This window comes from Daphnia pulicaria, chromosome 7 (genome assembly GCF_021234035.1).
Source record: "Daphnia pulicaria isolate SC F1-1A chromosome 7, SC_F0-13Bv2, whole genome shotgun sequence".
NCBI classification, from domain to species: Eukaryota; Metazoa; Arthropoda; class Branchiopoda; order Diplostraca; family Daphniidae; genus Daphnia; species Daphnia pulicaria.
In genome coordinates, this window is record NC_060919.1 from 435,396 (window position 1) to 449,664 (window position 14,269).

Genomic DNA, 14,269 nt, shown 5'->3' on the forward strand with positions numbered 1-14,269 from the left:
GAAATATTCGAACAGCAGAGACTCTGATTCTGTTGCTGGGCCACTCACATCTCTCCACACGCGTTTGGATGACAATAACGTTAAGTGCAGCTTCCTGGTTTTTTGGGAAAAATCGGATGGCGCGGGAAATTTGAATGTGATTCGCGTAGGAGTCAGGTAGGCGTGTGTGGAGAGCGTTTCAAAAATTTAGCACTTCAATATTCATGGCAGAATTGGATCCAACGGAAAAATGTGTTGTTGGAGAGGTGAGCCTGTGCAAACACGGTGGCCTTGAGAGTTGAAGTTATTCCGACGAGATTTTTATAATTCATTTAAATCAGTTTTTTTAAGATAATTGTGTAAATTTAAAACAAATTTAATTTTGTCCAGAGGTTACTCTTTTAACAACGTCACCTAGGCAACGAGCTCAGCAATAAATGTATTCATCTCGTCAGATATAATTACGCTAGACATTTTTGTTTAATCCAGTTGTTCATTTCTGCTGAAATAGCTAAATAGTAGTGACTATATTATAGTCTTTGTCTCTTCTTAATCAAACGGCATAATTAGTTTTCATTTTTCTCATGTGACGTTTCTCAGGTAATATATTAGAAGTTCACTCGTTTCTAAGGAAGTAGCTCACTAATGAGCCGGATCAGTTTCGTCTTATATTCAGAAAGTCCAGTCCCTTCCGCAGGAAATAAGTTTCTTCACCGTTGGTAACGTATAATACAATTCTTATCGATCATAGTTTTCTCTCCTCCCAGTCCACACGGACCCCTCTGATGCCCAGGTATGTGTGGGGCCTGGCATTTTGAATAAATAGACTTTTGCTTACAACTGCGCAAAATCTCACCTGGGCATAAAGATGAGCGTCGGTATAAGTTGGGCCATATTTCCAAAACAAGGACTCACAAGTTGATTCCCACGCAAAGAAGAGGAGCTCTACCAACATATGCAGGTATAAATCTCCAACAGGTAAAACTTCATACCGTCTATTAAATAATATCAATGTCTTAAACCAGGATGAACAACAGCAGCCTGGAAACTCTTCAACATGACATTGTTCTGGACCAATTTGGCGAGGTGTACAACCCCATCGACATCCGAGACGACATTTTAATCACTTTGAAATTCGTTTGTTGCATCATCGGCATCCCACTCAACGTGTCGATCGCCGTCACCATCATCCGCCACCGCCGTTTGCACAGGAAGCCCAGGAACATTTTCCTCCTGGGCATCATTTTCTCTTATCTGTCGTTTTTCATCACGCCCATTATCGAATTGATTTACTGGGGATTGCTTCCGCTCGAGTCCCTGTGTCTGGCCTACGTTGCCGTCATTCCTCTGCCTCATTTCCTGCTGCTCTGGAACATGTTGCTGGCCCTGGCCGACCGATTTGTGGCCATCAAGTACCCGCTGCTCCACCGGGAGAAGATGACCGTCTGTTTGGCCTCTTGCGTCGTTTGTTTCAGTTCAATTTTACTGCCGTTTCTACTCAAATTCGTCTACATCTTCCGATTGGTTCCGCTCCGTTGCGTCATGTGGCTGGTCCGCGTCAAAATCCTGCTGGCCATTTTGGCCGTCCTGTTCGTTTCATGCACTGCGTTGAATTTCGTCGTCTACCGGAAGACCAAGGTTCTCCTCCGCCAGTGCCGGACCCTCCATCCTCCGCCCGAAGATCATTCGCTGAGTCGAAACAATTTCGAATCGATCGAATTGGCGCCGATCGAAAACGATTGGAGGTGCGTCGTGAGGGCGTCGACCAGCAGCGTGACCAACAATGAAAATTCCTCGACTGTCATCAGGCCCATGTCGATCCACGTCGACCGGAGGAAATTGAATCAAATCGAAATGGAGACGACGCTGACGTTGATTTTCGGCGTCACTTCGCTGGTCGTCATCGTCTGCCCTTACGTCATTTTCATTTGCCTATTTTCCATGTGTCGGCTAGTCAGCCAATCCGAGTGCAGCAATTTCAACTGGTTGTCGCCCTACTTGATTGAAATGGGCTTAATTAACGCTGTTTATAGTCCGCTGATATTTCTCATGCGCAACGGGGAATTGTTGAAGGCGTTATTGACATGTCGAGTGTGTGCCCGGAAGTGATTTAGATCCTCAAAAATGTTACGAAATGTCTGTGTTTGTATTTCTGTGAATTATTCGACTTTTCTTTATTCATGTGTTATAAATGTTTTAATGGATTTGTATTTATAAGTAAATGATTATTTCAAAATATACGAAACTATACCCGCCAGCGCACTCAAAATCGGTCTAATATTACAAATTAAATTTCGGGAGAAAGTCTAACTTGGAATATAAGCCAAACTTTATTGATATCGACTCCCACAGTTTCTATTACGCAGCGGCGCTTATATTATTCGAGTCGATAAGCTATTGCCTGGCGACATTTGTATATAAGACTCGTTTAATTTCCGGCAGCAGACCCTTGCGCTCGTGTACATCAATCAAGTTTTTCAAAATATAGTTGAGTATACTTTGACAAGGAAAGTCTTCCTATAATTCAGATGATTGGACCGCGCGTTTCAGATTACCACAGCAGGCGTCGCTTAGCAACGCTCACTATTAAGAAGGAACTTCTCAGAATATTAGTTGAATCTAAATCATCAACCATTATATTGTTTTGTCTACCGTTTCCGGTGTACGAGGTTGAAACTCGCTTCAATTTCACGTTGTTTTCAAAACCCATTAATTTCATCGAATTCCATTCGGAGAAAAGAAGGTGAATGATGGCCAAGTATATTTTTATCGATCGAATTTCTTCTGGTATTTTACAGCGACAAAAGATAAATGACGTCCCACTTTTAAAAAATAGATAAAATTTTGCAACAACAAACGAGGCGTGCGTGGTCCTGTCTGTCTGTCCCGTTATAATTGCACGATTTCCATGACAACGCAACTCTTTTAATAGTCGCAGCGCAGCCAACGAACTTTGTCAAAGGGAACCCGTCTTTGTGATTACATCTCTCCATTGAGGTTGGCAGTTTTAATCCAAATGTCAAGCAACCAGCCCATCATGTGTCTGTTGCATATCACGGAATTTGCACTTCCCCGCCTTTCTATTATTCATGGTGCTCCTATATCGACCGAGGCAGAATTTTAAACAATATGTCGAGTATAATAATTCTTTATCATTTAATACGGTGGAAATCATCTGAAACATTGATGGCGGACATTGTGACCAGTTAGCAGCGCCATTAATGTCCAATTAATGTCTCGTGTGTCAACCAGCATCAGCGAGGGGGTGTATCAAGATGACCATGTTGGGCCCTGGATGTTATTGCGCAAGACATGAGAGTTGATGAGACGATCCGACTAATAAATAAATTAGTCTGGCGTCGCAATCAGCGATTCATTCAGGATATTTCAAAAGAAGTCGAAATTTTCGACCACTTCATCTCCCTAATAGTCGAAGGTATAAGATTGATTCATTGGTCTATAATTCCCTGGAAATAATAATTCGCTATTACTTTACTGCTCATTCAGAAATGAACAATTAGCGCCGGAAATATCAGAAGGATGACATATGGTCCTCCGTCAAAACGATGGAGCGTACGTATATAATCCTGTTGTTCTGAATCCCCCCTGTAACTTGGAACTTATCTTCTGTCTCATCGGTGTGCACCTTTCAACGTTATACCGCGGCCATTTTCGATTATTCGCCAGCACTGTCGTCATCGCTGCAAACATTTTCCTGCTTGGGATTAAACCTTGTCCTTTTTTGGGGGGGATGTTTTTCGCCCCCGCAATTATCGAGCATCGATTTCGTTTGTTGCAATATACAATCGTCACACACTCCACGGTCTTCTTTTGTTGGCCTTCAACCAACCGTTTCGACACAGAAAAGAAAATCGATTCGACGTGCCGCATCATCTTCTGCAATTCGGCATTATCGGGTATATTGTTTCTTGTGTAATATTGCCACATACCGGGGGTATAGCTCAGTGGTAGAGCATCCGACTGCAGATCGGGCGGTCCCCGGTTCAAACCCGGGTGCCCCCTGCTACAAGCAAATATTTTAACGTTATTTTTATAACTGTTTAGCATTTGTCGGATTTTCGGGATACTTCGGGACAAATGTAGGTAAGAAACGTCGCATAATAATTAGTTCCACATTCTCTCCAACGTCTAACCCATTCTCCTGTTCTCCTGAAATGTCGAATGAAACATATGTGCCGCGCTTTAGATCTAGACAGAACAGACGCCTTTGATTTAGTTCTCAGAATTGAGAACTGCTGAGATTTGGTATTGTCCTATTGACACTTTTCATTCCTCGGTATACTCCGAATTAAGTCGGAGTCACGACTGTTTAAAAAACGACATTCTAGTTTCGATTCGAAATAGGCGAATTAAACATGTCCAACTTTCCCCTAATATCTGCCCTCCTTCGTTGGTTAACAAACGAGTTTCAGAAAATATCTTTCTACTATATACTCAATGCCAAATATGATGAGGCTTTCGCTGTGGCACGTAACCTTCGTTTCTCACGCCCATCACGCGTAAGCATTTGTCGCTTCTTCCCTGAATGCGATTCTGCCTATAGACTGTGCCGGTTCATTTCTGCGTTATAATCAACATTTAAACTGAAACTGGCATGGCCTATTATTAAGGAAAAAAGAGCTAGTGTTTAGCATGAACACTGATGAGCTCCATTTCTTTGTCAGACTCCTCTAGTTATTTTCAAAGTGGCCTTAGAATTACCCCATTCGAGATTGACGAAATCTTAAAGGAATCATATATTCGCACATGTTTTTAACACCGGACCGCACAGGACTATAAATTACTACGTCATAGTGTAAATGACGTGGAAGACCCTGAAAGGTAAAGCTTTGGAATTATAACAAGTTCCTAGAAAAGGTGTTGTTGTCTTATTTCAAATATCAAAAGTTTATGAGTGGAAACACTCCAGTGGATTTCGCTGCCAATTTCTCCTTTCGCTCATCTTATTCACATGATATGACGCCTCCAGCTGAAGACGAAGAGAAGGGTTTCTACAACGAAGGTCTTATTCTCTTCCATTCGTTTTCACGAGCTTGCAAAATATAAAAGATGGGCAGCGTCGGAATCATCTTCACACAATTCTTTCCACTGTCTTCTGAAGAGCAGCTCAGAACAACCCAAAACAACAAAAATGAAATTCGTAAGTTAAGTCGTAAAATTTACTTATTTAATATTATTTAATTCAAATAATAATTTAACGTCATAATTATCAGATCGTCGCTCTCGCTTTCTTGGCCGTGGCCCTCGCCGCACCTCAAGGAGATAAGAAGCCCATCGAAATTGTGTCATCCAACAGCGAAATGAACGCCGACGGCAGCTACTCATTCGAGTAAGTTGATATTATTAAGATCCTAATGTCATTTCCTAATTTTAAAAAAATGGTCAAAATCAGTTTCGAGTCTGCCGATGGTACCAAAGTGTCTGAAAGTGGCAACCAGAAACAAGTTGGACCCAAACCGGAGGATATCGGGACCGTGTCCAAGGGCTCCTACTCGTTTACGACTCCCGACGGCGTCGTCCTCACCGTCAATTGGGTGGCCGATGAAAACGGATTCCAGGCCACCGGCGACCACCTCCCCACTCCTCCACCCATGCCCGAGCACGTCGTCAAGATGCTCGCAGACCTCAAAGCCGCCGGAGTCCTGTAAACGACCAAACAAAATATCCCGATCACCATTAATTCCCTGCGCATTTAATTTCTACAAGACGAAAGAAGTTGTACATAAAAATAGCCAATAATTTGTGTGTTGCATTTTATATTCGTGTGTTTCAACTTTATGAGTGGCTGTATTCCTGTACTTTTTGAGTGTACGATTTTCCATTAAAAAATAATCAAATCCTATTCCAACCGAATTCTAAATTTTCTTTAGCCTTTCCCATTTACATTCACCAGTGGTCACCAAGTAAGAAAAGTTTGTGTCCACTTGTTCCAAATGGCTATTCGCATGGGAGTAAATACATTATAAATCCCAACATTTTATAAGTTTGGTCGTTAATGAAGCAAAATTATCGTTATTGAATATACATAAGCTATACTATTCGGTTACTATTGGATCTGTTCTATGATCTTAAAAGTTACCTGCTTGTAAAGTTTCAGGGGGGTATAGCTCAGTGGCAGAGCATCCGACTGTAAATCGGGCGGTCCCCGGCTCGACTCCGGGTGCTCCCTGTCAAAAATTCCATCAATATCTGATTAACAGATAATAACCATTCTAAAGTAATCATAGCATGTGAATTAACTTTTAAGTTGATTAAAACCAACATTCAGCTTTCGTCTGATCTTTTACCGATTCTTATCGAGGAAGCAAACTCTAATCAGTAAATGTTGTACAACTCAATAATAAGTCATCTATTGCGTTTATTTACATAAACCATTCATCATTCCATATACAAAAGACATTACAAATAATTTAGAATAATTTAGAAAAATTAAATTAATTATTTAGTAGATCTTGTATCCCTTTCCGTTGAATGGAATGTGGACAGGAGCGACGGGGAGTTCGTATTCGTGGACGGGGGCGACGGGCAGGACGTACTCGTGAACGGGAGCCACCGGGAGCTCGTAGACGTGGACGGGAGCGACGGGCAAGTGGTCACCCTTGGGTTGGAATCCGGCGTTATCAGCGGCCCAGCTCAAAGTGAATTTCTCGCCTTCAGGGGAAACCCAGTAGGAAGATCCTTTGTTGGTATTTCCGTAAACCTCCTCGGTGTATTCTTTGCCGTAATCATCGACGGTGGTGACGGTGAATTTTTTCTGTTCCTGGGTCTCGTCACGGGTGGTGTAGTCAGACTGGGCGTAGCTGTTTTGATATTTTCATTCATTTTAATTATTTTATTAGTCGCCAATTAATTAATTAAAAAGAAAAAGAAATTGGACGCACCTCCACTTGCTGCTGCCGTCCAAGTTGCGCTCGTCCGATTGGCTGGTGACGGTAATCTCGGGATATTTGTAGTCCTTCTCGTACGTCTTCTCGTACGTTGCGTAACTGGGAGGAGCGGCGGCGGCGACGGCCAAAACAGCGGCGATGACGAACTGCCATAATATTGAATAGGTTGAATAATTAATTATTATGCAATAATTTTTAATCTTACATTAAAAGTGAAATTATTTTAAGAATAAAAGAGGGAACTTACCAATTTCATGTTTGAACTGGATGATTGACTTCGAGTGTCTGATGTCTTTACCGTCGATTCGATTTCTTTTTATACGAATTGGAACGGCGCACGCACATTCTAATCTTGACCCACACTCCAGTAAATCTCAGCACAACCAGAATAGTCAACTCACGTGATTTATTCGGTTTCATTCTGTCTGCCACAATAAGAAAAAAAAATAAACAACTCAGACAAATCGGTTTCAGCGTCGGTTTCAGCTACGGGCGATTTTGCCACCTTTCGTTTCGGCGGGACCTGCAGACCTTTTCTTCGCTTTTCGTGTTGGATTTTAAATTTTCCCTTTCAGGTACTTTTATTTTTTAAACTTCCAAAATCTTCGATCCTTATTTTGCAAATTCAAAACTATAGAGTCGGTGTCGACTTTCCTTTTCAATTTCAATTTCACGTCGATTTCCCTATTATATAACCTAACCTAAATTTTTTTATAATGTATTATATAAATATCGCTTCTCGTCGTTAACGCCGCTAAATCTTTTAGTGCATAACATTTCTGGTTTCGGATTTGTTCAGTCGTTACCACTAACGACAAGACACAATTTGAATTTTACTTTTTATTCCGAAGCGGGTACAATTTGATCACGAACTAGGGCAAACGAGTTTCCGAATAAGTAGGTAACTCTTAGTCAATGCCAAGTGCGTTCCTTTCACTCCTCTGTTCGTTTGTTTTTCATTTTCCTAATCTATAAGAAAATATAGACAGTTCGAGTTTTCACGACCATATAGCAACTCTTCGATTTTGGCTTTAAATCACCAAACAAATTGATCTTATCTCCTCCAGTTTATAATTGTCCCAATTAAATAGCTCCCGCATTGATAAAAACAATCGTAATTCATTTTGTCGGATATTTCCTTTAAAATTCCTATAATACGAATTACAATTAATTTTAGAATGATTAATGAAATCTTTTGCTCAATGGGTTATTCACATCAGTTCGTAGGCCCTATCCTAGTTTCACACTATTAATAAGTAGACCGGAATAGTTTTTATTTCGTGCAAGGGTATGGATTCTCTCTTCTTTCTTTTATTTTTTCAGAAGCGATCGGAAAGACCTTCATCCTACAAGACCTTAAACTTCTCCACCTTTTCTTGTATGCGGTTCGGTTCTTTGGTTTTTATTTAGCACAGATATGACTAGCGCAAGCGCACCGATGTATGCAAATGATAGTGGAAAAGTGAAGTAAAAGTCAAATTCGACCCTGAAGAACTAACTCTTCCTACATCAAAGAATAAAATTGGATTTTTATTTGGGGAAGCTTCCACAGTTGCAATAGATGTTGGTTTCTCCTTTCACCCATTTTAACATGGCGCCTCCAGCTGGAGAAGAAGAGAGAACTAGGAAAGGGCTCTAAATCATTTGCATGCGCTTGTGAAATATAAAAGACGGTCGGTGTCGGATTCATCTTCACACAATTCTCTTCACTCTCTTCAGAAGAGCAGCTCAGAACATCCCAATCCAGCAAAAATGAAATTCGTGAGTTAATTGACTTATTTAGTATTATTAAATTCTAATAATAATTAAATTTGATTATATAAGATTGTCGCTCTCGCTTTCTTGGCCGTGGCCCTCGCCGCCCCTCAAGGAGATCAGAAGCCCATCGAAATTGTGTCATCCAACAGCGAAATGAACGCCGACGGCAGCTACTCATTCGAGTAAGTGCACTTTAATCCTGATGTCATTAGATCCTATAATGTCATTTCCTAATTTTAAAAAATGTGTCAAAATCAGTTTCGAGTCTGCCGATGGGACCAAAGTGTCTGAAAGTGGCAGCCAGAAACAAGTTGGTCCCAAACCGGAGGATATCGGGACCGTGTCCAAGGGCTCCTACTCGTTCACGACTCCCGACGGCGTCGTCCTCACCGTCAATTGGGTGGCCGATGAAAACGGATTCCAGGCCACCGGCGACCACCTCCCCACTCCTCCTCCCATGCCCGAGCACGTCGTCAAGATGCTCGCAGACCTTAAAGCTGCCGGAGTCCTGTAAACGATCAATCAACAATTTCACCCTTGGATAATATGTACATACCACACCAACATTCTTTGCAACTGCCGAGTGATTTGCTATGGATAATTTGGTCTTGTATAATAAATCATTTTACTATTCTTATTACCGTGTTTTAGCAACCGTCAATCAGAAATGTAGCGCGATTTTTATTCAGAAAAAATTTGATTAGTTTCGCTGTTATTTCCGGTTCTCTGACTGGTGGAGTTGATTAGGAAATTGCAGACTACCTACGCAATCGTCGCAATCGTACCATAATTAGGAAGCTAGCTACTTTGGAAGCGATCCGGGACTGGGGATCGCTTTCAGGTTATTTCTCCTTGCATGCCTCACAAGACTCAAACACTCAGATCATAACTTCATAACCGTTTTCCGCGATGCAGTGTAGGCAGTTCTAAATCTAAAAAACTATTTCCGCACGTACTATCAAGTCAATTAGTTACTATCAAAGTTACTATACACCTGGAGTCTCACACAAAATGTAGCACACCTTTTGACTCTCTTCAACTTCCGTCCTTCTCCGGAATAACCTTTCAGCCCCCTCCTCGACTGTTAACAAGAAAGAGCAGAGCTATTCAGTACGAATTCATACTGCATGAGATGATTTAATGATAACAAAATCCCAGCCCACCTTCCCGCTAGTCAAAGCATTATAAAAACGCGACTGAGACGACTGAGAGTTAGCGACAGACTTGAAAACCGGAAGCAACTTTTCAACAGCATTTCTTAGTAAATGTCATAGGGGGTATAGCTCAGTGGCAGAGCATCCGACTGCAGATCGGGCGGTCCCCGGCTCGACTCCGGGTGCCCCCTGTGAATTAAATGATCGCTAACAGTTACGAATAATTTAATCAGGTTTATTTTAACATTAATATTTCACTAACCTTGTATGCTGGCAACCAACTGTTCACTAGAATCAACGAGCGCAAATCATAGCAAACGGCAGTTTCATTTTGAAGTGCAGAAAATTAAAGCTTATTATTTTATACATGGATATAATAAGCGGAGGGTCCCCCCTGGAGAAATAATACCAAAGCAAAACAGAGTCAGAATCAACTGGAGTCCGTATGTCCCATTGTGTGCTGGCAAATCATCGAAGCAGTTGCTATTTTTGCCCACTTCGACGCCGACGTCCGGATGAGACGGCGCTTGATAATAGTTGCGCTCAAATTTACGAGGACTATTCAAACAAAAACTGTTTGACAAGTTCGTTATGTGAACATTGTGCGGCCAAAAGGGACTTAACCAGCATCAATTTGAGAAATTAAAGCCATTGTTAGTTCGTGCATGTCTGCTAGCTAATTAATTTTGAATATCCTTTCAACCATAACTATGGCTTATCTTCCACAGTTAACGTTAGTTCAATTAAATTTGGGGGGTTATAGTAAACGTCTAGTTTTCTAGTTGGAAACTGGTTGGAAACGAAATGGCGCATTATTTGGTTATTTTTGATCCCCTATCCCCCTCATCACAGGTAGTCACAAAAAGTTACCCTCTCCCTTGAATGGCGACATTTTTGGACCCCTCCCTTCCGAATTCGAATAAGTTTCTTTTATTTAAAAATTGTCCGCCTCTTTTTCAGATTTTTCTTTTCGATTTCCAATTTTCTGGACCCTTTCCCTTTACACTCACAAAAAATAGGTGACCCCTCCCTACCTTAAAGGTGTAACACCGTAACTAGTTGTCGAAACTTAATAGTCGATAAGTTGTTTGATTATCCGGGCTACGAAGGAATACAGAACACGAACATTTCCGGGTGCAGTCTAGTGACTAATAACAAGTCTTCCCAACGAGTAACTATGATAGCTTTATCTTATATCCAACAGCAACAGATTATTATTATTATTATTTTTTAAATAGATCTCCGGCCTGTATCCGCCATTAATTGCGCAAATCTCTTGGCAACGGAAATATTATAATCGCACCGCATGAACCCCACACGCCAGAGCTTTTGTCGTTCACCTCCTTTTGGGCTCAGATTTATATCTTATAATAGTCCAACTCATTAGACGGGTTGGGCTCTTGATGCGCTTTGCATTTCCCCTCATTAGTTTCCAGATGACCTTGTTATAGGCTTCAAATTGCGAACATGGTTGAACAATGGACATGTTGTTTTCTTATTATTGAGCAAAGTACTACGTTAATCGAACAGGTCGACTCATTTCGAGCTTATCCGCCAAATGAGTTGGGCGTTGAAATCAAGACTCATTGGGTACGACTTTTGGCCTTCTATAAGCTTCTTAACTATCTAATTCAAATAAGCATTTCCTTGGAGTAATAAGAGATTTTTGCAGCTATATGAAATTCCGCCTAGCAACGCTCAGTGTTTTATCTGCCATGTCTACCAGATCGCATACATTTTTGTTTCGTCCTATGTTTTCTGGGTAGGCTATTAAACAAAAGCTCATCACGGAACCCCATGCTGTAATCTATGGTAGATCAACTGTCACCTGCCAATCTCAGAATGAGATCTTTAGTTGTTCTGTGAAAACAAACTAATCTCGCCACTCACTGATGTATCAATCATCCCATCTATACAGTTTCTTCTTTCTGTGCTGAATTAAGTAACAAGTTCTCGGTCGGCAACGCGTATATGTGTACAGGAATCTTTTTATTTTATATCGATCGACAGGTTCCTTCAATCGGAACCTTCTGAGCCAAGATGAAAGGGTCTAACGTGATTGAAAATATTATACTTTGGCGCTAGGGCGCTAGCCGTATATATGTTCCACACTGCGCAAAATCACTCCAGGTACGATACGTGATATGTGGGACTGTGCTGTAGTATAAGTTGAGCCATATTTCCCCAATAAAGATTCAGAAGTAAGTCGGTGCTCACCCAGTCACGCTGAAAGGGAGCTCCACGGTAGACGATAGGCTCTATTTTATCCAGCGCTACAGGTATATATCTAACAGCATCTTCCATATCTTTTTATGAAATTGTAACTGTGTAAGATAATCAGATTTTGAATTTCGCACAGATATGAACAACAGCAGTCTTCCCGATCCCAATGAGATTGTGCTCAACATTTACGGCGACGTCTACAACCCTGTCGACATCAAAGATAAAATCTTAATTATTCTCAAAATCGTTTGCTGCATCATCGGCATCCCTCTGAACGTGTCCATCGCAGTCACCATCATCCGCCACCGGCGTCTTCACAGAAAGCCCAGGAACATTTTCCTCCTGGGAATTGTTTTCTCTTATTTGGCCTTTTTCGTGCCGGCCATTATCGAATTGATTTACTGGGGAATGTACCAGGACGAGTCCGTTTGCGAGGCCTACGTCGCCGTCGTTTCTCTACCTCATTTCTTGCTACTTTGGAACATGTTATTAGCCCTGGCTGACCGATTTGTGGCCATCAACTACCCACTGCTCCACCGGGAGAAAATGACCGTCTGTTTGGCCTCTTGCGTCGTTTGTTTCAGTTCCATTTCACTGCCGTTTCTACTCAAATTTGTCTACACCTTCCGGCTGATTCCACTCCGTTGCGTCATGTGGATCGTGCTCGTCAAATTTCTTTTGATCGTCCTGGCCGTCCTGTTTGTCTTGTGCACCGCCCTGAATGTCGTCGTCTACCGGAAGACCAAGGCCCTGCTCCGGGAAACTCGAACGCTCCACCCGCCGTTCACCGACGTCGTTCAGCCCAGTCATTTCAGATCGGTTGAAGTGTCATCACGTAATAATTTGATTCAAAGGGCGTCGACTAATATGAATGAAAATTCCGCCGCCGTCGCTGTCAGGCCCATGTCGGTTCACGTGGATCGTAGGAAAATCAATCGGATCGAAATGGAGGCGACGCTCACGCTGATTTTGGGAGTCACTTCGTTGCTGGTCACTTTTTTCCCGTATTTCGTCTGCTTTTTCCTGTACCGCCTGTGCCGGCTGTTGATCGGCAGCCAATCCGAGTGCAGCAATTTCAACTGGATTTCGCCCTACTTGATTGAAATGGGGTTAATTAACGCTGTTTATAGTCCACTAATATTTCTTATAAGAAACAGGGAATTGTGGAAATTAAACGTCACATGTTGAAACCATGTTAGGTGGGATAAAATCATTTTCCAATTTTACCGAGAGTATGAATCTTTCGTCAATATTTTCCTACACATTTGTTGTCTGTCACTTACACGAAAAGTTGCGCGTCAAACGGTGAAACTGTTACGTAATAGCGTATTGGGTTCTTTATGATGATATAATAATTGATGATCTTTGTTCAATTTCCGAGAGTGAATCTTTCGTCAATATTTTGCCACATACTGTATTTTTCGTCTGTATAACTTTACACGAGAAAAAAGGTGTGATGATTCTTTCATGGATGTTATGTCCCAGTTATTTGGAGTACAAATTAAATTAAATATCGACATTAAAAAAAATGAATGTGAAGTACCAATTGAAATTAATATCTATATTTTTAAATATGAATGTTTCTATCTGTGCAATGTTGTTGTTGTTGCCAAGATTTCTCTGCATTTCATTTTTCGGCTGGATATGTAAACGGATCAGAGTTGTATTGACAAGAAAAGGGTAAATACGTTGCTTCAGCAAATACATTTATTCCAGGTGCGCAGACAATATCGTTCTGTTTAATCTCGGTTGAGCGGCTGCAAACAACCTCTATATTATCTATGCTACTAAAAATATGACATATGGTAAACAAACAATGTTCACATAATACACTAAAGAGCGCTCACCAATATATTCTAAGAAGCATTCGCTGTCGTCTCACAGTCAAATATTTATTGTGCTATCTATACCGTTTTCTGTCATCAGAGTTTCTTTGTCATTCAAAATTAATTCATAGCCTTTTCCTTCAGAATATCGTTCTATATTTCATATCTTGTTAATTTTATCTATTTCTTTGTTGACCGGAAACGAGAGTCTCCACATCCGTTTTCCCCCGCCGCGTGAAATGGCAATATCTGTATTATGATTGTGTCGCTGTTCTGAATGGTATGTGATGTATAGTTCTCATCCAACAAACAATTGTTGTGTGATCAAACAACTTGATACGGTACACGCACTGCAGCAAAGTAAAGTTTATAAAGATCTAACAAAATTGTCTGCCGGGTATAAGCGCAACTCTATAAAAAG

General features: G+C 41.2%; 5 protein-coding genes and 2 non-coding genes across 8 annotated transcripts; 6 read left to right on the forward strand and 1 right to left on the reverse strand.

Moving 5' to 3' along the window:
* Nucleotides 1-356: 356 nt before the first annotated feature.
* LOC124348412 lies at nt 357-2,088 on the forward strand. The gene is made up of 2 exons (XM_046798619.1): nt 357-940; nt 1,005-2,088. Exon 2 carries the CDS (start codon nt 1,006-1,008, stop codon nt 2,086-2,088), a length of 1,083 nt encoding a protein of 360 aa, XP_046654575.1. The 5' UTR covers nt 357-940; nt 1,005.
* Nucleotides 2,089-3,930: 1,842 nt separating this feature from the next.
* Nucleotides 3,931-4,002, forward strand: Trnac-gca. Its single transcript has one exon. It is a non-coding gene; the product is annotated as a tRNA-Cys (tRNA).
* Nucleotides 4,003-5,039: 1,037 nt separating this feature from the next.
* Nucleotides 5,040-5,842, forward strand: LOC124350151 (larval cuticle protein LCP-22-like). The gene is made up of 3 exons (XM_046801185.1): nt 5,040-5,140; nt 5,214-5,329; nt 5,393-5,842. The coding sequence occupies exons 1-3, from the start codon at nt 5,132-5,134 to the stop codon at nt 5,646-5,648; spliced, it is 381 nt and encodes a 126-aa protein (XP_046657141.1). The 5' UTR covers nt 5,040-5,131; the 3' UTR covers nt 5,649-5,842.
* Nucleotides 5,843-6,341: 499 nt separating this feature from the next.
* LOC124350071 (larval cuticle protein 65Ag1-like) lies at nt 6,342-7,168 on the reverse strand. Its single transcript, XM_046801082.1, has 3 exons — nt 7,135-7,168; nt 6,882-7,033; nt 6,342-6,800 (listed from the first exon to the last, which is right to left on the reverse strand). Exons 1-3 carry the CDS (start codon nt 7,141-7,143, stop codon nt 6,443-6,445), a joined length of 519 nt encoding a protein of 172 aa, XP_046657038.1. The 5' UTR covers nt 7,144-7,168; the 3' UTR covers nt 6,342-6,442.
* Nucleotides 7,169-8,602: 1,434 nt separating this feature from the next.
* LOC124350157 (endocuticle structural glycoprotein SgAbd-3-like) lies at nt 8,603-9,282 on the forward strand. The gene is made up of 3 exons (XM_046801196.1): nt 8,603-8,648; nt 8,712-8,827; nt 8,904-9,282. The coding sequence occupies exons 1-3, from the start codon at nt 8,640-8,642 to the stop codon at nt 9,157-9,159; spliced, it is 381 nt and encodes a 126-aa protein (XP_046657152.1). The 5' UTR covers nt 8,603-8,639; the 3' UTR covers nt 9,160-9,282.
* Nucleotides 9,283-9,918: 636 nt separating this feature from the next.
* Nucleotides 9,919-9,990, forward strand: Trnac-gca. The gene has a single exon. It is a non-coding gene; the product is annotated as a tRNA-Cys (tRNA).
* On the forward strand, nt 9,950-13,548 carry LOC124349848. Of its 2 annotated transcripts, XM_046800752.1 has the most exons (5): nt 9,950-10,970; nt 11,038-11,741; nt 11,810-11,929; nt 11,993-12,078; nt 12,159-13,548. In XM_046800752.1, exon 5 carries the CDS (start codon nt 12,161-12,163, stop codon nt 13,208-13,210), a length of 1,050 nt encoding a protein of 349 aa, XP_046656708.1. In that variant the 5' UTR covers nt 9,950-10,970; nt 11,038-11,741; nt 11,810-11,929; nt 11,993-12,078; nt 12,159-12,160; the 3' UTR covers nt 13,211-13,548. The 2 variants fall into 2 exon arrangements, with proteins under 2 accessions (XP_046656708.1, XP_046656709.1); XM_046800753.1 differs by lacking the exon at nt 9,950-10,970 and having other exon boundaries at nt 10,990-11,741.
* Nucleotides 13,549-14,269: the final 721 nt, after the last annotated feature.

Coding starts and splice junctions, on each gene's coding strand:
- LOC124350157 (XM_046801196.1), top strand. Junction 8,828..8,903: donor GACGGCAGCTACTCATTCGA/GTAAGTGCACTT, acceptor TGTCAAAATCAG/TTTCGAGTCTGCCGATGGGA.
- LOC124349848 (XM_046800752.1), top strand. CDS start 12,161: ATGAACAACAGCAGTCTTCCCGATCCCAATGAGATTGTGCTCAACATT.
- LOC124350151 (XM_046801185.1), top strand. Junction 5,330..5,392: donor GACGGCAGCTACTCATTCGA/GTAAGTTGATAT, acceptor GGTCAAAATCAG/TTTCGAGTCTGCCGATGGTA.
- LOC124350071 (XM_046801082.1), bottom strand. Junction 6,801..6,881: donor GACGGCAGCAGCAAGTGGAG/GTGCGTCCAATT, acceptor ATATCAAAACAG/CTACGCCCAGTCTGACTACA.
- LOC124348412 (XM_046798619.1), top strand. CDS start 1,006: ATGAACAACAGCAGCCTGGAAACTCTTCAACATGACATTGTTCTGGAC.